This window comes from Aptenodytes patagonicus, chromosome 1, assembly GCF_965638725.1.
Source record: "Aptenodytes patagonicus chromosome 1, bAptPat1.pri.cur, whole genome shotgun sequence".
NCBI lineage: Eukaryota > Metazoa > Chordata > Aves > Sphenisciformes > Spheniscidae > Aptenodytes > Aptenodytes patagonicus.
Genome location: NC_134949.1, coordinates 122,489,097 through 122,512,924, shown reverse-complemented (window position 1 = coordinate 122,512,924; position 23,828 = coordinate 122,489,097). Strand labels below are relative to the sequence as shown.

General features: G+C 37.2%; 1 protein-coding gene across 3 annotated transcripts in view; it reads right to left on the bottom strand.

The window, feature by feature from the left end:
• Nucleotides 1–295: 295 nt before the first annotated feature.
• SON (SON DNA and RNA binding protein) overlaps nt 296–23,828 on the bottom strand; it is a 41,570-nt gene continuing 18,037 nt past the window's right edge. For 2 of the 3 annotated variants that reach the window (XM_076353374.1, XM_076353383.1), the window contains exons 5-12: nt 22,373–22,513; nt 20,357–20,545; nt 15,963–16,073; nt 15,448–15,564; nt 8,010–8,157; nt 3,761–3,829; nt 3,552–3,667; nt 296–2,992 (exon numbers count right to left, since the gene is read on the bottom strand). In XM_076353374.1, the coding sequence (XP_076209489.1) occupies nt 2,834–2,992; nt 3,552–3,667; nt 3,761–3,829; nt 8,010–8,157; nt 15,448–15,564; nt 15,963–16,073; nt 20,357–20,545; nt 22,373–22,513 (1,050 nt within the window). In that variant the 3' untranslated portion in view covers nt 296–2,833. Of the gene's footprint in view, nt 2,993–3,551; nt 3,668–3,760; nt 3,830–8,009; nt 8,158–8,879; nt 8,960–15,447; nt 15,565–15,962; nt 16,074–20,356; nt 20,546–22,372; nt 22,514–23,828 lie in introns of those variants that run through there. The other variant, XM_076353392.1, reaches the window with a different exon arrangement.

The window sequence follows — 23,828 nt, the reverse complement described above, 5'->3', positions numbered from 1 at the left end:
AACTTCACCTTCCTGCTCCTCCAGCCCTAACTGTTTAAAAACTACAAATTAGAAGACTGCCAAGAAATCGTTCTGGTGGAAGCTGGCTTCAAGTTCCCAGGCACCTGTTTCAAAATGCTCCTCCCTCGCACGACAGGGAAGTCAGAAGCACTTTCAGCAATGTTACTTCTAGGAAAGTAATTCTGCGCGAAAGGAAATTCAACGGCCAAACAGATCACGTCTTCCATCAGCAGGAGTCACAGACTATTCAGCTTTAAGACAGCTGAAGTGCTGCATAAATAACCAGGTTCCAAGAGAGTGTTTCCTAGTTGTTCTTTTTAATGTATCACTACTTATCTATTCCTGCATGCAAAGGACACTCAAACGAATTCCAATTTACAAATTTAACAGAAGCACATCGCTGCACTAGCTTTAGATTCATATATCATTCTAAACAACGAGGAATGAAACTAGAACAGAAACCTCAAAATCAAGAAGTGTCATAATTAGGGCATTACAGACCTTAATTTCTTTTTTTTGTAAGTCTTCCTTAAGACCAAAGGTTAAATCCACACACAAGTACCACATCTTTTAAGGCATGAAATCCAGAACTTGCCTAAATAGTTGGTTTTTAAATGGAGTCTTCAATAGGACTGACTTCATCTGCTCCTTGCTGCTGTGAGATAACATGTATCTTTACATTATACATGGGGAATATAGAGCAAAAAAAGAACAAAACAACAAGCACAAGAGATTGTATGTTCCCAGATGCGATACTGTACAGCTATGAAACCAGTGCTTACATGGACACCATAGACTACACAGAATGATCAACATCTCTGATGCTTTAGCTCTATCAAACCAGACATTTAAACACAAGTCTGATTAGGAGCTGCTCCCACATCCCGAGTTAATTACTTTAAGTCGTACATCAAAAAGCCAGACTTCAGCTAGGACAGATACAACGCCCAGTTCTCCCAGAGCAGATCTTCCCATTGCTGTACCATCATATTTACTTTTGGTTTTCATACACACCTTCCAACTAGTTCAGCAAACGAGGCAAGGAGATCTTCAAATATTTAGTCAGAGACGGAAGGCGAGAAGCCAAAGGGAAAAAAGTTTTAATTAAAGACAACTACGTCCATGAAAATTAAGATTAACTTAGGCATTTCTAGAGCGCTTTGACAGACTAATAAGGGGTTTTATTTCTTGAAGTATGTGGTGGACAACCAAATACCATTTTCTCTGCTGTACACAACATGAGACATTGATCCTTGTCCCTTTAGGGCAAAGAAAGACACCTTGTTCCATAACAGTTGACAGCATACACACAAGTCACCTCACTTTGTGGAAGAAGAGGTACTAGTAATTCTTCACCTCCATGTTCCTACTGCCATGGCAAAGGTCATTCACTTCGGGCCCGAGCACAGCCTTACTACACACAAACTTTATTTTGCTCCTGGCCCAGACGAAGCTCTGGTCAGTAGATGTAATACAAAGAGCCCTCAAAAAGACTTTTCTGAAATAAGCACCTGAACTACTAGAGTCCATAAATCCTGGCAATCTGCTCGTAACTCAGACAAATCTGGCAAGAGGTGTACAATGCCCTTTCCAATTCAAAGTGCACATAGCTAAAGTACTAATACTTCTTAAATTAAAAAAAAAAAAAAAAAAAGAGAGAGGGAAAAAAAAAGGAGGAAAAGCTTTCTATATCCTCTCCCTTGTCAAACTGCCAAAACTCTGGATCAGGCTGTCTCCTTGAGGGCAGAGTACCATCACGGAAAATTTAAGCCCAAGGAGTTAATTTGGTAACGGTCCAAAGCAACCAAAAATGACTAGAACTGATTCTTGCAACCCTAACAGCTGTTGATAATCTTCATAAAGCATACTTTCATACTGCGCGTTTCTTCAAAAAGTTGTTTTGGCATACATTTTAATTACTGTTTACTGACCAGTGATTAAGATTATGAACTTGTGCTGCTTTATTGACCAAGTTGGGTACAACAATTTAAGCATCATTCTATCCCCTCCCTCCCCCCCGAATCCAGTTGTAGATTTGTTAGAGTTTAAAATTCACATTAACCACAAATTCATACAATCAACATCAGGCAGTGTGTTAATTTGTTTGGAATAGACAACTCCGTCACCTCCCTTCTCAGAACATGCAGGGAGAGTCACCTTTACATTGCAAGTCTCATCGGTTCCATTGCTGGACTTTCTGCCATCCCTTTGAAAGCGAGTCTTTTGCCTAATCGTGTATGTCCTAGAGCATGGGCTGTACGGCCAATCGCAGTGCACCACCGAGTCAAACCCCCAAACAAAATTCAAAGAGAAGCCGCAGCGTTAACACTGTACAACAGGGCTGCCACCGCGCGCTCTCTCACAGGGGTCACAGTACTGGCCCAGTATCTGTCCAGCAGTACACGCCAGCCTCGACTAGACTAAGGTAAGCCGCACGACCTTTTACCAGCTGTCGGCAAAAGTGCAAGAGTAGCTTTACCGAGACCGGGGAAAACTGCAGCATAGTACAAAACAGTATGAAAGTGTTAACATTCCGTATTGAAGAGAAATTGCATGAGTTTTAAAACAAGGGTTTAGATTACTGATGCCTCCAGAGTCTATCGTCCAATTTAGTCATTTAAGAAATAATTACATCACTAATGTAAACAATATAAACATACCAAAAACTAAGTATGATTTAAATACATTTTGATGGTACAAAAGAAAAACCTGAAGGTGTCTGTACAGTTTTTACAACGTGGGAATTGCCAATGTATTTACAACATGAAAGGGCAAATACCATTTTTGTGCAGAGTAAAATTATCTGAAATAATGTCAATATAAAAAACAATATCTAGCGGTGTGAGGCACTCCTAAACATGGTGGTATTAACCATGCTTTCCTTTGGTACAAGTCCCATCGCTTGGAGAGCCGCAGTTGCTGCTGTGGCTTTAGCATGCTTCTTGTTAAGGCTGGCAAAAGTAGGCCTATATTCGTTTCCATTGACTCTCACCTGTTTATGAAAGAGGGGGAGGAAAAAAAGAAAGTGTTAGGACGCGTCTCTTCACTTCTGCTTCCAGGCAGCGCTACAGAGCTCCTTTCAGCACATTCTCTAGGTAAGTCCTCTTTAGGGGTAGACAAAATCCACGTCTGGTCTGTAAGCACAATCATTTCCAAATGGTAACTGCCACTACGAGATACTACGTGAAAAAGAAAGCCAACATCGTAAGATAACGAAGGACAAAACTAACTAAATCTTGCTCACGACCTTTACAACAGTAAGACTTAACACCACACCTGCAAGTAAACAGCAAGAATATGATACCACATAGGTTAATAATTTCGCTAAGACGTGGAACAGCGTCTTTCTTGGCGGATTTACAGATTAATGTGCGCGAGAGATCCAATTCGGCCTTTACAGAAACAGGACTTAGACATTTTAGCATCGAGACACCGCTTGGCAGTTCTCAGCCACCCCTGAGGTGGCTTGTACATTTATATACAAATATAAACATGAATTTACATCACCTTTAATAGCGAAACCAACAGCAAACAAGGAAACTCAAACACACCTTAAAGATAAAATGTTTGCGATGATCAGGCCCACTATCGTCCACCAACACAAATTCAGGTGGTGACCATCTTCTTTTGTTACAGATCTCCATCAACGCAGAAACTGGATGTTTACCTTAAAGATAAAATGTATTTGATATTTCAATGCCACTGTCAAAGCAATCATTTTAAATGAAATTTTTTTTTTTTAGACAGGTAAGAATCTCACCTGAAAGATCCTTCATCACAACATAATGTCCAGATCTCTTTTGTGCCTTCTCTCCCACAGCAACAAGCCCTAAACAAAACACAACAAAGTTTACATTTGTGATTCCCACACGATTTCTATATTCTCATCAGTAAAGCAATAACATGTATCAGTGGAGATGAAACCTGGAGACACCACACAACTGTCTTTTTGGAAGTCTTTCAAACCGCCCTTTCATCCAGAGGTTTTTTTCCCTCCATACTACACTTAACGTTCCTCTCAACTGCTCCAGTAAGACTCTTAACAAGCCAAGTAGCAGAAAACTTTGAGTAGTCTTATGCAAGTCAGGCAACACCTGGTTTTCCATGCCTTCTTTGGAGAAACGCTGAACGAGAGAGAAACTCAAAAACATCCTCTCATTCAGTATTTGCTTTGTGCAACCCAAAAGTCATCCACTACCTTAACAATTCACCTCTAACATACTAAGCATTTGACGTATTTCCATTAAACAGTAAAAAGTGTACCTAGTATGTCCTTTTATGATACGAATAACACAGTGATGTTCTTATAACATGTGCTCTCTTTATTTAACGGTATTCAAATATTTATCCTTTATGTGCAAGTTCACAGCCCCATTACCGTGATTTCACTCACATCTGAATATAAAGTAGCAGAAAAGCACGCAACTGGGCCCCAAGGCAATACAAAGAGCACAAGTTCCAACAGAAGTCAGTGAAACAGGGAAGCTGAACATTCTTCTTTTTAAAATCTTACAAGAGTAAGAAATAAAATGTAGCAATTGCCAAAAATGTATCAAATGCCAGTAATCATACCATGCTTATGAAGTGACTCAAGTTTCTTTCCATTCATTTTGCCATTACCTTAAATACACATAAAAAAAAAATACCTGACCGTTTTTTCAGAATTTCTCAGACTTCAACCCTTCAATATTACTTTGTTTCTTACCTCAATTTCTTTCTGTTCCTGGCTTTGGTGAATAAAGACAGGGAGATACTGCAATTGTTTCCAGTTTCTTCCTGTTCCTTCAGCTTTTTTTGGTTGGCATTTTGTTTTGTTTTGCTTTAAAAGAAAATCCTTCCCTCCTTACCAGATTTTCATCCTAATATTCATGCAGCTCCGAAGTAGGGACTTTTCAAGTGGCATCAAACCCTCATAGACAACAATCATCGAAACAAAGTTTCTTCCCCCCCCCCCCCCCCAAGATTTTACATCCAAAATAACCAAAGATTTCCCCCAAAGAAAAAAACTCTTATGTCATTCTCCGCATTAATACTGTGTCTCCCTCACTCTAAGTCACTGACACTTGTCTTCCACATCTTGTCCCTAGCACCTCAAGAGGGATTTTCAAAAAAGCTGCAACGGACTCTGACAAGCTCTGCTGATGGACCAAGCTTCGCTGAATACCACCAACCAATAATTTACTGGCTGACAGCAAAGCTCAAGAAGGGGTTGGTTTCAATGCTGTCTGTGAGAGAACTACAGATCTCGCTCGGTGTCTGGAAAAAACAGGGTCTAAGGGAAAGCTATGGCAAAGGCAGACCACCTTTTGGTTCATGTCTTAGTGCAGCCTACTGAGTAACTCCTTGGCAAACTGCTTGTTCCTGTATCTAGAAATAGTATTTTATTTGGGGGCTAAGTTCTAAAAATGCGTTTAAAAACCCCTACAAAACAAAAATGGGTTAGTTACTTAATAACAGACAGACTCCTTTTAAAAATTTCAGACTTTTCTTTAAACCTCTACACAGAACTTTAAAAAAAAAAAAAAGACGATACATTTAAGCATCAAAGAACACTAATGTTTGAAGAAGCTGTTCAGCTACTCGTCATAAATGTATAACCACTGTTCAGTTGCTTCTTTGTAATGCACGAAACGTGCTGCTTCTTCATAATGCAAATTGTCTCCCCATATACTAGACTTGGTTGGCTCAACATTAAAAAGCATTCTTTATCAACACAGGACACCTTTCGATTTTTTGTGGAAATTATCAGGTAAGATTGCATATATGATAATAATCAAATACTTTAAAACTATGATATTAAAGCAAAGCCCAGCCATCACTAAGGGTATCAGTATTTTCAGATGAATCCATCACATGCCAGGAGAGGCATCCTTTAACTCCATCTAACATTTTTAATTGTTACTGAAGACCGAGCGTTCTGAAGCAGAAAGAGCAAACGGTCTGTTACAGAATGCCCAGCACAATGAGGACCTGATCCTCTCTCAGGCCTTAGGACTTGATCCTTGAAACTTCGGTATCAAGTTCTGCAGGCATTAAGGAAATTTCTATTAGAAACCACACGAGGATCCTGGGGCACGCTTCTAGAACTGGGAACTTGAGGTGTGACACAGCTGTGTATCACCAAAATGTTTTTAATGTTCAAAGTGTTCACAGGTTGTGCAGCAATACTGCCTCCTTCCCACAATGTGACAAGAAGCAAGCAACATAACGAACAGAGCTAACTCTTCCCTCCTCACCACAAAAATCCATCACCGTGTTATGCAGGCTGCTTGAGAAAATAATACTGAAATTGACTGTTTTCAATTTCTTCCCTCTGACTGATATTAATCAAGCTAAATTGAAAGAACTCTTACCAGCAGTGAGAACTTTACAAAACAACATCTACAAAAATCACAGTAACTAAGTAAAAGTAACAAAATATTTTTCAAAGATTTTCTTGGCAATCACTCTGTCACCAGGTATCTTTTTTTTTTTTCTTTCCCCTCCTCCTTTCTTTAAACAGAAAGGTTGCACAGAAGAAAGACAGCTGAAAAGCAAGTTTGGTCATTGTTCATATAAAACGAAGATGTCTGTATTACTGTGTTCTGTTCTTTGAGACTGTTGCACTTCTCTATTTATACAACCGTATTATGCTGCTAGAAGGTCTTTAGAATTTAGAAAGCAATGGGTATTTTCATAACGTGGGCTGGCTTTCTCATTTTCTACCTCTGCACTTAAATATTTAAATGTTTAAATTATATTTTCACTGCTAGCTTGGTCACCTGAGCAGTACTGAACCATCTCTGTATTGAGAACTAACGATCGACACCTAAAGATTCCTCCAACACCAACAGCATCTCTGCAAATAAACTTCACAACATTTGCATTTATATGTTTTGTTTTCTTCCGAGCTCAATTATAAGCATTGACAAAAGCTAATACAAACCCATAATTCAAAGTATTTTCATGCTTTAATATTAACTGTGATCTATTTAATTATTAAAGGTTCCCAGTTTTTAAAAAATATTTAGGAGAACAGCAGTAAGAATTTGTTTTCCCGCAGTCAGCGTTAAATTGTTTATTTTGGTAACATGCATAATAGAACAATTAAGTCATAAATCTTGACTGCTGAAATTCTGCATCACGTATTTAAAATGGTTAGAACTTGTACAGGTTATTTCAGATGGAAAATTTTCATAAACATTCACTCTGAAAACAGAACTCTTGCTGAATATGCTGGCGAGATGGGCCAATCATATAAACCACGCTGCCAGCTTCAGCAGCAGCACGCTGCCTGTAAGTAAAAAGATAGTTCTTTTGAATCAAATGAGACAAGTGCAACAGTTCTCCACCTGTGGCCATGGACTATATAAAGAAGAGGAGGAAAGATTGCCGAAACAATCGGGGAACCATCATTGTAGTTGAGCAGGCGTGCCTGCAGTAGGATCAAACTAGGAGATGGAACAGCAGGGAGATCAAATGGACAAAAATGGAAACAGAATCCATTTGGAAGACCTAAAAACATCAGTATGACAGTCTATTCATGTCAGGACTTCAGCTGGAAGGCAGCAGTAACTCAACTCTAGCTCTCACCTCTGTCCTTCACCCCGGTTTAAAACTGATCGAACTATTCAATCTTCTATCCTGCTCCATTCCTGCTTCAGCCACTTTCTCTAGACCAACCACAATGGCTTTTCCACAATTCATTTCCCTGTCCGTGCCTTCTCCATACATCCAACTGAAGCAGATCCCTAATTTAAGAACCACTGAGAAGCACTTTTTAAAACGGAAGGTGAAGGTCAGGGAAAGTTAAAGAATGTCTGGAAGAGTTCACAGGCACAAGGACAAAGCCTATATACATAATCCAGGGCTTGAAAAACTAGTACCAAAATCATCTATGTCATTCTGTTAATTTTTTTTACAGTGAAGCTGTACCCAGAAAAAGCTTACTACTTCGAAGTTATTTTGCCTATCTCCAAAACAGACGTAAGAAGTTTATATTGCCATAAGACATTTAAGGAAGGGCTTACCTTTTCGATCCGTCTTAAAATCGACCATAATAGGCTCAACGCTGCCTTCTTTGTTTTTTCCAAGCCCTTCTCCTTCTCTCCAGCCCATTTTTCTCATCAGTTGAGCTCCCATTCCTCCAGTTACTGGGGCTGCTCTTAAGAACTGATCCTATCCAGAAAAAGAAAAGTAAAACAAGTCCTAAAGTTAGCACTGGGATTTTAAAAAGTAAGTGGGAGCTTCCAAAAAGTGTTTCTAACAACCTTTCACAGACTCAATTAAAAAAAAATACACCTTAGCTTTATATATGTTAACATCTTGTAAACCAGAATTCACGCAGACACACAAGACACAAATCAATATTTTCAAAAAAGAGCAACTTAAGAAAATTCTAATGCAATCCAAAAGTGGCAAGTGACCCATTTTCAGACATATGTATTTAATAAAATGATAACCGTCCATTTTTAAACACGCTACTTTGGTTCCAATGCATCTCTTCTCATCTTGTGAAAGGAGGCAGTGTTAACTGTTTAACTGGCAACATGTGTGCCAAGTGTACCTAGTTATTGAACAAAATACAAGCACATTTAGTAATGACATTCACATAGTGTTTAGGCGTATTTTAAATAAAAAAAAAGTTTCCCCATTTTATTATACAGCAGTTGCACATTCAAGTTCTACTCTGAAAATCCACATGAAACATACAGGTTTTTCTTTTCTTTTTTAAAGGAAAAAAAAGGCGCTTAGCCACACAGTTTAGCAGCAGTAGTCTTCACATTCTTTCAAATCATCATTAACACAATAGTCGTTAAATGGTGAAAGCTTATAAACAGAAATTTTAAAAATCTGTTTTGATGTAAAGAACTTTAAAAACTCCTTAAATGTTTACGTACCTAGGCCTCGATGGCCGCAGTGTTGTGAATAGTAGGGCTGGCATTGACCGTGGCAAGAAGGCAGCTACAAGGATTTGACCCTGAAACAAGTTTCCATATAGAGGGGTGAAAGTTCACAGGTTATTCTGTGAACTATCATCTCTCTTCTGCCCCCCCCGCTGACCCAAGTAAGTAAGTCAATCATTTCCATCACAGCAAAAAATTGCTTGCCTTAATATATACAAGTTTACACACTGGCACTGATAAGTCCATCAGTTATTTCGCACAGTAGGTTAGATGATACAATGCCTAGTATTTTTGTGAAAATTTTACTTACTATCAAAGCAAATTAATCGAACAATTTTTTTTTTCCCTTTGAGCTGTGCTTGCAAAAGTAAGCATTTCCCAGATTTGGACAAAGGACTGATAGGTCTGTGGTTTCAATTTGTACGTAAACAGAACCAGAAGTCTTACTTTTGCAGAGACTAAGGATAATATATTTTTAAGGGGATTTCAAATTGGCAACTGACACACACTAATGATGCATATGTGTGTAATCCCCACTATACATGGTGTTAAAAAATTTTTTAAAAAATAATTGCTGAAGATTGTGGCAGGACTTCTCCAAATATTAACCTATTAAACAGTAAATACCTATCAATCATGCAACTGGATGCTGCATTCAATAACAAAGTGCTCTGATGGAAGAATAGAAAGGCTAAGTGCACCTCTCCAGTTCAACCTTTTTCTGACTGGTGCAGACCATGCAGTGTGTGTGTGTACACAGAGATAATCAGTTTCTTCGATACGAACTGCCTCAATCTATACACCTAGAATGGCTTTTACTTACTTCCATTTTCATCCTCCCCTCTCTTTTCCAGGAACCTCTCATAAGAAAAGGGCAACCATGCCGAGAATGATACAAACCCCAGTCAATGTCACCCTGGGTTCCGACTCCTCTTTTGTACCTGCTTTGCAATGATAGAATTTTCAATATAAACATCTGTTTCATTATCACCAGCGTGTGTTCAGTTCACAAATGATAAGAGTGCAATTTCTTGATGAGGTCATTTTAACGTTACACAGCTTTCTCATCTCACCTGTAAATGTACTAATTCGGGGGTTAGGAGTGGTGTAGAAAGGAGAGAACAGAATCAAAATATTGCTATTCGTAGTTAAAATTCAAAGCCCCGAGTTCCTATATAGGAATTACCAGAGCCTGGACAAATTCCAAATACTGGAAATAAAAAGAAAGTTCTAAATTCCAAAGTGCAGTTTATTAAAAACACCTCTTCTAATGTGTCAATTCAGAACCCTATCTGATAACTTTAGTAGGAATTTTTTTACACTGCCCTGACTCTTAAACATGTACAACAGAACGAAGACAACAAGGAATTAGAAATGAAAGTTTTGTTTCGTTACAGAATAGTTGTACCTGTGCATCACACTAAAAGGCTAAATGAAGTCATTCTGGTACCAATATGACAGGAGCCAGGAGAAGCCTACTTTGATTCAGTTTACTGAAGAAGCAAAGGCGGCCTGCAGCAGGGGAAAAAGTTCTTCTTTCTGTTTTGGGGGTTTTTTTAAATAATAAACTGAATATAAATCTCTAGTGTCACCTAGAGATTATATACAATTATGTACAATTATATTCTCTTTAACTATTTTTTTTTAATAATTTAATGACAGACAACTTCACTCAGCCCATGATTTAATAGAGTATGGGTAAAAACTAGTGCTGTGTTTGTAATTACATTTGAAAATGTAAAATAGTAGAAACATTAACATAGGCAGAGAAGCAAGTTATACATTTCTTTTCAGTTTTAAAATTCATAAAAGGCCAAATCTGACAAAACTATTTAGCAGCTATGTACCCTTGCAGATCTGGCCCATAAGGATATCAAATTGAAGAGTATGTAATACAATAAAACCCCAGGTTTCTAAGTATTTGGTTACTGTTGTCAGAATTAACTATTTACAAAATAATTGTTCTCTTTCATTCACTAATCTCAATTTAAGTAAGTCAGCATGAAAATTTAATATCATTTTTCTCATCTTTTGATCTCTAAATTCCATGAAAGGTCAGCCAAATAAAGCACACTTCCATTCTGCCAGCAGATGGAGACAACTAATGAGCCACATTCTTGTGTCAACACTTTTTCTTTAAAAAGAAGGCTACATAGTAAAACCTGATCACTTAAGAGGGTTTTTTAGTAATTTTAATTAAAACTACTGCTCTTTTAAAGCTACGTTAGGGCAACAAATTGTGGGGGACATGAATGCCTGAATTAGCATTTAAGAGCTTAAACAAGCAAACACAAAAAAAATCACACCTGAAAGATGGTTTTACAGGGTTTTTTTGCTGAAACACAATATAAGTTGGACAGTCATCGTTGTTTAACTGCAACAGCTCTTTCTGAAAAGGATAGCATACAGCATTGAACTGAACAATCTATAAAACAGCACCTGCAACATCCAAAATATTAAAGCCGTAATTATTTGAGGGATCTTAAAATACATCACCAATTTCTGCTCTCAGAAAAGAAAATACCCATTCCTTCTCACAATGCTGACACGGCACTAAAGCATAAGTTCTGTCAGAAGGAAGGTTTATTTCTTTTAAGCAATAATTTATTAAGCAAAAGACAACAAAGCCTTAAAGGCACTAGGTGGACAGTTTCAGCTATAGCACAATGGGCTGTCTTAAAGATTACTTTAAGACTAACTCCAAAGAATCTCTCTGAGTCAAGTACCAGGAACAAGCATCTATCTTTGTCAAAACTTTTGCAAAGTAGCTGAATTTTCCATTAAATAAACTGGCACTTTTAGCAGCAGCCACATTCCTTCCCCAATACAAGAGGAAGAATACCTTTCTGCAGAACCCCATCAAATGCCTTACAAAAACTAGGCTCACCATCAGCTTCAGGATTTCTGCTCACAGCTTTTGCATATAGTCAGTAGAAAGGAAGCTGAAGCTAGCTGGAAAAAAAACATTTTGAGGAATGAACAGGGAGCCAGTCCAATATAACTAACATATTTTAGTTATTTGCCTTGCCATGTGGCCTTCATTTCCAAGGAGAAAGCTCATTGTGTCATATAAGGCAACAGGAATACAAGTATTTTGATAAGTGGCCTTGTTAGAAGGTCAGTAGTCCTTGTACAAGTGACAATCACAAGACTTAGTTTTACCTCCATCGTTACTGTGAGTTTTACTCATCTGCTATGACTGTGGAAGAATGGAAGGAACACTTTAACTTTTCAGAACTTGCTACACAAAGCAAAGCATTCTAACGGCCATAGTAAAACTGTGTGCCATGCTTTAGCACAACTGAATGAAATAGATCCCAAGCACTACCCTGTGCATGTAAAATGTTGCAAAAACCTGGGTTTGGAGAGCCAGTTTAGGCTATAGAATTAAGCTGGTAAATCCAGAAACAAGTGGTGAGTCTGGGAAAGTCTGAGTAAGTAGACCTCAACAGAATTTGCTTTGAAAAAAATATTTGACCACTTCCTCTGATATGACATTTACTCAGCAGCATAGTGTATTTGTAAGAAAAGAGGAAAGAAAAAAAAAGAAGCAACCTTCCAGAACAAGTCAGTCAAATTTGTGAACTGATTACACCAATGATGATAAACTGAAACAGAAACCACTTTTCAAAAGAAAAAGATAATATTGTTCATAAATCTGTTTAAAGATACAAGAAACCTAACAACATATTATTCCTTTATGAATACTGCTCAGAACCCTATGCATGAACATAATGAATTAGCACATTACTTAGAAAAATAAACCATACTTCTAATTGGTATGTCAATCATTGAAGTATGCCACGTTAACCACTTCAGTAACTAATTCCCTCAAAACTTTATTGAGATAAAATTGAAATTGCAGGCATATTTTGGTTTGAGTACATATTACCTCTCCAGAGTCATTTTAAAAGTACAAAAAAAAAAGCTGAAATCCAAGAAATGCAAAGTGAAGACAGTGCTTATCAAACAAGTTCCCCAAGTACTTTAATATTTCTCCCCTCCTGACACCGCTCTTCTGTTTTGTTACATCTACCTAGTTTTGTGATTATCTCTGTCAAGCACAATGTCTGCACATGTTCTAATTCTTTGTTTAATGATACACAAATAACTAGCTGACATGGGCTGTTTCTGCTAAACAGCGCACGTCCACAAGTCCGCTTATGGCAATCTCCCAAGCAAAATGCCTTCAGTAAACATCATCTTCAGTCAGAAACGTGCATTAATTTACACACACAACATACTCCAAGAAACTCCACAGCCCTACTATCAGGTGAAAAATTAAAAAATACTAGGTTGGGTTTTTTTAATGTTAAAATGCATTTTCTTAGGACAAAAAAGGGAGTACAAGTCTGACTTCTCAGTGCTACATTGCATAATTAACAGGAACTAAGTCACACAACTTCAAGTGCCTAAGTAAAATACAACCTGTACTTTGCATTTCATGGTTGGTTTGCATTCATGTCACTGAGAAAGATAACATGCATTCATAACCCATTATCCCTACTTCACTTTTTTCTGTGAAATTGTTCTCTAACCACCGGATGTGACTCCACATTAAGTTGATCAAACCTAAGTTTTGTGAAGGCTTTCACAGGCCCCACCATTCCTAAAAAACACAGGGCGAGTCTTGTGTAGCCCCTAATGCATTTTGTAGAGGGCGCATGACTGTAACTACTTGTCATCTCATGAGTTTGATGGCAATGTGCGTGTGAATATGGAACCTGGAAAGAGCAAAAGAAGTCAAGCTGAGGAATGCCAGAGCAGGAAAGAGGACTGTGTCCTCATCTTCTTCACCCAACAACTCTTCTTGTTTCCAGTAGCAGCCTCCTTTCCGACAAACCACATGATGCTTGCTAGGGAGGACGCCTACTACTGCAAACCACTACATTTTTACAGCTATGGGAGAGACAGAAGTGCTTCTGCCGGCTCACTTTTATTTCTAGATTCAACAAAATGTTCCAATATGCTTCTGCTCCTCACAGCAGTCATGTCCACAAGCCAGAGACCAATCTTCTCTCATTTTCTCCTTATAAAGCATTCTGGGTTTTTTTTGTTGTTTTTCTTTTAAAATAGATCACAGAGTGAAGTTAAAAGACAGAGGGAAAACACACTTGCCTTCTCCACTTAATTTTTGGTAGCAGACACTCCTGTTACTGTAAGGCACAGAAGACCACCAAAGAACCTCAAGGAATGAAAAAGGGATGAGAAGAGGAGGCTTGGGAAAGAGATGATCAGAGATGCTCCCTTTCCGTTGCCTTGGGAACCCACTCAAGGTATGCAGAAAGGGAGAGCCCTCCTAGGCTTGCTGATCTCTTTCATAAGCCTCGTGGTAGAAAAGCTCTCCTTTTCTCACCAATACATCCCTGCTGAGTGCTTTATATTTCTAAGTTCCTCTGCCAGGGACAATTCTTGTAATCAAAGTCAACATTTTGTTACAATCTCCAAAGTTAATAATTGTCAAAATAAGACTTTATCATCTACGCTCTGTATTATTACTGAGAAGAGCCCAAAAGATTCCCATCTAGCAAGTAACTTGGATCTCTGCATTGCCTGGCTCTCTGTATTGCTTGGCTATATAAAAAGTGGAAAAACAAGTTAGTGAATCTTCGCAAAAATATTTCTATTTTTAGGATGTTATAATTCCAGACTTTTGTGTTCAGTTTACACCAAGTTTCCTGGAAAATTCTACCTAAGCCTTAAATCTAACCTACCAGTTTTGAGGGTTGTCTTAACACTGCGTTCTGGAAGGATAAGCAGATACAGCATATACTCAACTACATTACTTGAAAGACTGACCACCGTAACTCATTATTCTTTTTGCCTGAAAAGCGGATATTGCTTGAATTCCTCAGTTCTACTTCTTGAAAGAGAACCAGTTCAGTATTCATTTTCAAAGATGAAGCATGAATTATTAAACTTATAAAACGCATGTATGTATGACACACCACACCCCAAAAATAAGCCAGTATTACTCTGCAGCAAGAGGTAACTATTTCACTGTAGGATGACATTAAACTTATTAACCCAACTGCAACTCCTGGTTTAATACTCCAAATTTCTGGCTCCCAGAAAACCCTGGTGATACAAATAGAGGCAAAGTAGCAATCAGATAAAACCAAGTCAAACAAAATGGCAGTTTGGGACTTGGTTCACTGAAGTTGATGCCAAAACATCACTGACTTCAATAACATCAGGATCAAACCTTGCCTGATCTGTCCCAATCCCATAAAAGTAGTGATGGACCTACCACTGCAACCATACCAATATCATGAATGTCATTTCAGTGTAAGGTAACAGTATATATGAACCAATCTGACTTAAATACCAGACGCACACCTTATTGAAGTACTCTATGCCATGAGCAACACCTTAATGCACAAGAAAATTGAGACAGCAGCAGCAAGTATCTAAATTGATCAAAGACAACGATTTAACTCAACCTGTTGTATTTGACACATGCATTACCATAGGATTTTAAGACACATTTTTTGCATTTTCCGATACTTCCACTGCTATTTAAAATGTGATAGTTAGACAAGTATGTCTGCATAACTTGTACCTTTCTAATCCATGCTTGGGGACCACTGTTGGTCAGCTCATCTGAGGACAGTATCTGTGCTCCAGTACTTCCTGTGAACTGGCCAGGTATGGAGTTTGATTGAGCCCAGGCGTCAATCTACAAAATAAAAATCAAATATAAGACCAAAATAAAAATTTGCACATTTTTCCTTTGCAATTCTCTTCTCCATAATTTGCATAATGATACCTCACGTATGTTTCGTGCTGTGTTCATTAACACTTATTTGTAAGCAGACGCTCCAAAAAGCTGAGCATCTTTCGATGTTAACCCTAAAGCCTGAGCTCAAAGTCTAGCAAGTTCAAGGTTCATGGTTTGCTTATCCTCAAAATCAGTGTTATGAAGTGCAAAATAAAGGCAGAATTTTTAAACATGTGCCCATAAACTGGGCTTCCAAAAACCTGTACTTAAATACATAAGAAAAATCAGCTGGTATGAAGGGTAAACATTTACTTTCTTTTAGTTCATCAAAATACTGATGAAAAAGTGCAACATACCTGTTCCTGTGCACGATTTAACATGCACATGGCCTCTAAATCAAACGTGTTTTCATTAAGCCTTTTCTGAGCCACTGCTCGATCATTCATAGCTGTAGTTATGTCCACGCCCTAGGAAGAAAAAGATTATTTTTAAAAATACATCAGACCACAATAACATCCATTTGATCTGGGAAAAGCTGTTGTAGAATAAATACTACAAATACTACAAAGTTGTTTTACACATTGAATAGCTGGTTTGATATATAAATAGGCAACGTGAAAAAAAATCCTGGGACTACTTGTTAAGTATATACAATATGGGCTTTCCTAAACAAGTACAAAATCTGAAGTATAACACCCTGATAATTTAATATCACCTGTACATACAAAATATCAAAAGAACTCTTTTCAGAGAACTATTTTGGTCACAAAAAGTTCTGGTGTATAATACTTAAATAGCAAAACGTATTATTGTTCAATGGAATCTTATTAACCAACAGAATTAAATGTAATTTAGCTAAGAATTTAAAAAAAAAAAGCCTTCATACAGAGCTGTTCACACGAGCACCCTACTATTAAGTCACACTAAAACTTCAAGTTATATGTATAAAAAAATTACAGCAAGAATCACATGTGTTCCATGAACTTGGCTTTAGTGTTTTAAATCTTAATCTTCAGCCTAAAACAGACTTGCATGAAAGTAAAACCAGACTGCTAGCTCATAAACTTGACTATTTTGGAAAGGATTATTTGGATCTGTGCTGATGAACTAGAATAAAATTTAAAGAAAAATAAATTTGAAACTACCTCACACATACTAGTCAGGATCATTTGGGTAAAAATATGGAGCAAATGAAGAAGATCAATGCAAACCTCTACTCTATGTGCAAAGCAATCAAGAGGGAAATCCAAACCATTTGGGGATATAATGATGTAACAAAGTATGGCTAGTATACAGCTCTTTCGTAAAATTACTTGTGCCTTGAACTTCAGATGATGTGCATTTTATGGCTCATTCTATTTTGAAAGGAGAAAAAGAACAGTGCTCAGAAACAAGTGAAATTTCTTTGGAGATGAGCATGCGAAGGAGACTGAAAGGGCTGGAACTGCTTCAAGCACAGAAGAAACCCAATAATCAAAGCAGCAGGTGGCATATAAAGTAAGTCGATGGTTTATTTTTTTTTTAGTTTGTATTACAAAAGACTTGTATCTTTTGTTAGTCACTATCCCATAACCTTAGCCTCTCACGCATTATAATAGAATAAAGGGCCAGTAGAAGAAACTGAAACTAATTTAAAATTGACTCTGCTGAACAGAAAAATACAGTTAATCCACAAAATCCCTGTCGCAGGAACCAGGTCAAGAATTCAGTAAATATTGAAAAACAGTAAGAGACAGACACGAATGTCTACAATCGCATAAAATGGAGTAATTATTTTTCTACTCTGGCTATTAAATCTTATTTTAAGATGGGGGATTTTTTTTACTATTTAGGACAAAAAGTATTTCTGTTGGGAAGATCATTATTGAAACATCTGGCACTGACCAAGACAGACTTAAAATCCCAGAAGTCCTATGAGTCTATGAAACTGACTTCAGTGTTTAGCTATTGTCCCAGCTGACAAAAACACAGATCATAAACAAGGCACAAGAATAATTAAAAGATTTTCTAACAATCACCTAGCATGACAGTCACGTATGTAAAAGAATGCCTGTTTACAATATACACTTTCTTGTGTTAATAAGTTCCCCTTATATACTTAAAATAATTCTATAATGTTTTGTTTGTGAAACTGGTTCAGGAGATAAATAAAAGTTATTCTACTCACCAAAAGCTTCAATCCAGCAATACACATAGGCATGCAAGTAGTCCATTGAAACCACATTGGGACCACTCACATACTTAAACATACATGTGTACTTTAGTGCTTTACCGGACTGGGGCCTATTAGTAGATACCCTGGTTAGTTAGAATTCCCATACACTTTCCCCACATGGTCAGTCACCATTTTGGAGACCATCATGGCTTTGTATTATGTCAAGACACTCGATGGCAGCTTTGGATCTTGAAAAAAAAAATCTCTGCTTGAAGTATGAAAAGTTATTATTATTTAGTCAAGTAAAACAGTTTCAAGTTCAGCATGCTATTCTCCATAAGAGTTCTGCCTTTCCAATCCTGACTTTTAATAACATTTTCCACACACACACAAATCACAAATACTGAAGCAAGAAGGAAGAGGCTGACAATAGAAAGCAGGCATTTTTGACATACTTCATAGGTCCACCAATACACCAAATGCTTTACTACATTTTTGGATCACAACAGCTTCTCTGCATAATAGTCAGCTGCATATACTGCAAACTTACATACAACATTTCAACACTATACTTTCAGACTTTCAAATATAGCTTGTTTCTCATAGGTTTCTCTGGCTTCTAGAGACGTGCTGATACTTCAGATTACCCAAGACTTTTTCCTCTATCTCCTACTACCACAAACAACTATACGAAGAGCAAAAAATGTTTTATTAAAACAATTCATAATATATTAGCAGGGCCATTTCAGGCTGCTTATTTCCGTAACTAGTTCTGTGACTTGAATAAAAACATAACAATAAAACCAATTACGTATTTTTTAATGTCATTATAGACTTGCATCAGAATTGTCACAATCAGATTTCAAATTAGCAACAATGAATGGAGGCAAGTTATATGTCAAACTTCCTGAGGATCCAAGCACACTCCCCCACTACCCTACTCCAACAGCAAGGGAGCTTATCTGGCTTATTTTGCTCAAAGGAAGCCATTTCATCCACAAAGAATCCTCATAAGCATTTAAAAAATTAAGCAGAAGCACTGTTACCCTTCAGACTCCCTGGAGAAACACACAGGGATTCTGCTACTACAAGAGTATTCCTGTGTTTCAAAATTAAGGATTGCCAAACCCAAGGGGATGGTATGCTCTGCTGTCAGCTAATGACCCTTGAAATCACCCTTAACACAAACCAAGTTAAGGTAAATGCAAATAAAAATATTTATTTACAAAATATAAAAACAGACAACATTGTTACAAGCATTTATAAAGATACACGTGACAGAAAGGAAAGAAAGTTATGTTTAATATATTTACTCCAATGTCAATTTTTAAGGCCTTTTCTACATAATCAGTACACAAACCATCAGCGCTTAGCTAACCCAATTTGTCAAAGACACAAGCCTAGCGTCGTTGGCAACGTGGATGCAGACATCTACAGAGCCTGCCTGAACTATGAGCATATCATTAACCATTTGAAGGACAAGACTTTTTACCACCTGGTAAAAACAGGGCCAAATGTTAGTATACAATGTTTCTATGCTCTGGACTTTTTACATCAACGCTAGTAACTGGGAATGACATTCTGCACAAACACTTCAGAATGTTTGTCTTATTAGGGGTTCATGACAAAGACCGAACAGCAGTTACCATCTACGCTGAGGGAACAATGAACTGGGTGCCTGACCGTCAAACTGAGGTATACTGTGAAAATGCCTGTTGAATGAGTTATATTCACTGTGCTTTTGGTGCTGTAAAGACACAGAAGAAAATAGCTTCTGTGCTTCAGGAAGTGAATTGTACAATCTTAGAAAGTTCTTAAAAAACAAAATGCACCAAGTGGAAAGATTGTTTCCTCAGAAATTGATGCCAAAGCTTTTTTATTTGCTTTAAAAGGTATGAGAACAAGTCTTCAGATGGAGTGAGGTTAACATCAACTTGAAAAAAAATTTACATCTGCCTTAAATATTTAATTTATTTAATCACAAAAACCCCACAAAATATCCTTTTGAAGACGTTTCAAGGGGAAAAGCATTTGCCTTTTTTTTTTTTAGTTTATTATATATACAAGTAGATTTTCCTTTGGAAGGCCACATGGAAGACAACTATGTAAAATGTGACTGTAAAGCTAAAGAATTAGTAGATACATCCAGATGAAATGGCAGTTTTAGAAACTACTTTCAAATCTATTTTTAATGGGTTACATTTCAATGCAATGTTATTGCTCTAAGATTGGTAGGACAATTTTAATTATTATCAAATTTGTAATTATGAAAGTCTCAACTTAGGGTATTAACCTCTGCAGGAAACTGGACAAGAAACTTGCTTTTCATCTTCAAGCAAAAGTTTAAATTATATTGAGACAAAGTCGTCAATAGTTGACAAAAGCACACAGTATGGGTACAGGTTGCTTTCATCATTGCCCACGTGAGCATGGCGACCAAATTTGAAGACCACAGGAGTTCAGATAATTAGCTTATTGAAGTGTTAGATACTACCTATGTAAGCGCTTTTTTTTCACAGACTGCAATTTGATACCAGACTGACCAGGTAACGGTTTTGGTTTTCTTATATGATATGCTTTTCTTCCCTTCCTTACCTCAATGGATGGTTTGGGGAAAACATCATCCTTGCTTTCTTCTTTGCCTTTTTCAACTGGAACCCATTCTCCATAGACACTATCTGCTTCTTTTTTCCTATGTTGAGACCCAGATGAAACAGGAAATTCCTTTGACAGGCTGACCTGATTTTTTGGTTGTGGTGGTGGTGCTGGTTTTATGCTGGGAGTCTTAAAGAAATAAAATTAGAAAAAGTTAAAACTTGAAAACACACAATACTCACAGCATGTCTCTGAGAAACGATTTATTGCATACACTTGGTATTAAGTTTTCATAAAACAGTCATCCTTCTTACTGACATCAGAAGGCCTTTGTAACAAAACTTTTTAGCACAGCCCTAAAAACAGACAAGTGAGCAACAAATTGCAGTATAGGAGAAGGCAAAATAGCTAGAAGCTAAAAATTGCTTAAATCAGCTTCAGCAGCCAAAAATACGCAAAACCTCACTCTCACAATTAACCTCCTACGTTCCCTCCACCCCATCATAAAGAGAACAATCTTAATCCACCACACATGCATTTTGTAATGGAAAGCTCCAAAATAAAAATCCTGGGCAGCAAAAAACATTGGCTGTGATATCCACATGATGATAAAAAGCTCTACATTACTATACATAGAGAAAGCAGTTTTCAACATTTTGTTTTCTCGTTTTTGATTATTTTTTAATAGCAGCATGAATCTCAAAGTAAATTAAGTCTATGAGCTTGTTTTCCTTAGGAAGTATTGCTAATATATTAAGAGTCTGCAGAAATCTCTGACAGGTTCCTCTTCTAAGAGGCAAACAGAGCCCAGACAGCTCACAATACTGGGTAAACTCCTACTGTCAAAGGAACATGGATGGGAATGGTAGTAAGGCTAGAATCCAGAAAGAATGGAAAGAATGATACTAAAAGGGTCAAAACTGTGGAAAACAGGCAGAGCAGCCCACAACCACTAAAGAACATTCCTCTTTGGAGTCTGTAAGGAATCCCAAGGTTTCCTGAGTTTCGTCGTACCGCTTTCTAACGGTACAATATAAAGGACAAAACTATTTCTACCTTACATTTTATGTAAATATGTATTACTGCTTATTTTGTGTAAGCCACAAGCTGTACGTATTTGTACATAAAAAGATAAATGCTATTTATGTTTTCACTTAGAATATTAATACTTTTATACTACTTTATACCCTGCAAAATCAGAGCAGACTTTCACGGGCACAAAAAACCCCTAAAGATACAACTGTTTAAAAGAAAAAAAATATATATCTGGACAAATTCTAATCCATGCTTCAAAGCATACAAATCCCAGATGCATTTAAAGAAACGCTCCCTCATTTTACTCCTTCCAACATGCTCATACCCAGGAAGTGTCAACACAAGCTCTGACACAGTCAAAAGCAGTCCCCCAAGGAGGGGGTTTAAGGGGACATTTAGACCCCCTTAGTAACAGGCAACATTAGTGACCCTCATTCTTAACACAGCATTTACTTCTCTATTGGCTAATCTCAAAACTAACAGAACTTTTTTCTCCTTTAGTGAGCACTTGAGTTCTACTGAGGAAGCAGACATACAAGATTTGGAGTCTGCACAAAGCTGATGGCAACATCTTATTTAGAACACCTCAAAATGCTTTTAGAATTTTGCTAGGGGTTTTTTGTTTGTCTTTTAAAGAAAAACAATGCTGTTCCAAAAGCATTTCCTAATTCCAATGTTGTTTGTAAATTCATACTAATATTTTTGCAGTAAAAACGTGACGTAAAACTGATCTTCTTTATGTTATTTAAGTTTTAAAAGCTGCAAAGACATTAATGAAATAGAACAGTTTCAATCCAATTATGAGAACTACCACAATTTAATAGACTGCAGATAAGTTTCTTATTGTAGCAAGAGTACTTTTAACAGCATCCCAGTGCAATTTCACCAAGATTATCAATCCCCGTTTGATTTATGTAAAATAACTTACATTATTTGAAAATAAACACAATTTAAAATATTGAAAATTAAAGAAGTACTCACACTTAAATTGAAAAAAATAGGTTTGGGTTCACTGAGCTTAAAAGGATGATTATAGAAAGGACGTTCTTCCTCCTCTTCATCAGAAACATGAGGTTTGTTCACTATCACATCATCTGTGCTTTGAGCAATCTTCTTGCATTTCTAAAAAAAAAAAAAAAAAGAAAAAAGGGCATGACAGCTCTGAATAAACCTGGACTTTCAACCAAAATATACAAAAAGAACATTTTTACAAAAAAGTGTTTTTCTTTTCTAAAGCAGGAGGTATAATCTGAGAAAATTCAGCAATGTCATCAATATATGTACTTTTGACATTTTACACACATTATCAAACACCTACCTAGGTTTGCTAGGCACTCATGCAGCAAATAATTTCACAGACATAAGATTTCAGCAGCATACTGTAAAACTTGCTACACAGTGCTAGTTGCAGAATGTGTGTCTAAGGCTGCAAACATTCCAGAGTAGGAACTCACTGGTTGTTTGGCATCCCACATAACTAGCATATTGCAATCTGATCAGGAAAACCTAAGAATTAATGGTTACTAATTCTAAGTTCCACTGGCCATGCAGAGACCTAGTCAGAAGCAATGGCTCCAAAAGATCTCAGATTTCTTCCAAAATATTTTGACACTGGCCAGGTACAGAAGACATCCCCATTTGATATTCAACAGAAGTTGAGTATAAAACATACAGGTGCTATGGGGATACTGCAGTCAAATGAGAAGAGAACCTCCAGGGGGAAAAAAAAAGAAAGAAAAAAGACTAGAGAAGCTAGAATTTTATGATGAAAAACTCTTTACTGATCATGGTTATCTGCACTGAGTGTTTACCAGTAGCAACTATAAAACTTAGTCCAAAATGCATTTGAAAACATTGTAGTCTAGCGTCATGCTTCTATTATATCCCCATTCATGAAAAGTATACTTACAAGACATTTGAGGACATACTATTTGAGGAAATAATACCGGCAAAGTGAAACCATCATCTGATTTGATTCTAGTTCAAGTTCATACCATTTTAAGTCACATCTGTTTGATGACCTGATTGTTGGCATATAAGGAGCAAACAGGCAGCTCCATCACTAAAAAAAATCAAGACACATTGATGGCACTGTTCTAATCAGTCCTTATAAAAAAAGATTCCCACACTCTCCTGTGCCAAGACACCTCCAAACAATGACCGAAGCACGTTCTTTAGGCAACAGGAAAAGCCTGCGCTATTTGGAAAGCTAATCAACAAAATGTATTATCTATAGTTATTAGTTGGCTCCCAACTAATTGGAAGCAGTTTGTCCAGTTTGCAGGTTACATTGCAGAGAGGAAAGACAATGCAGCTGGCTTTGCAAGAAGCTGAACAGGCTCTGGAAGGGTTCTCCACTTGGGCACACTACCATATGACGACGGCCTGGACTGCTTCTGCGGCCAATTTTGATTCAACAGAACACGAACATCATTCA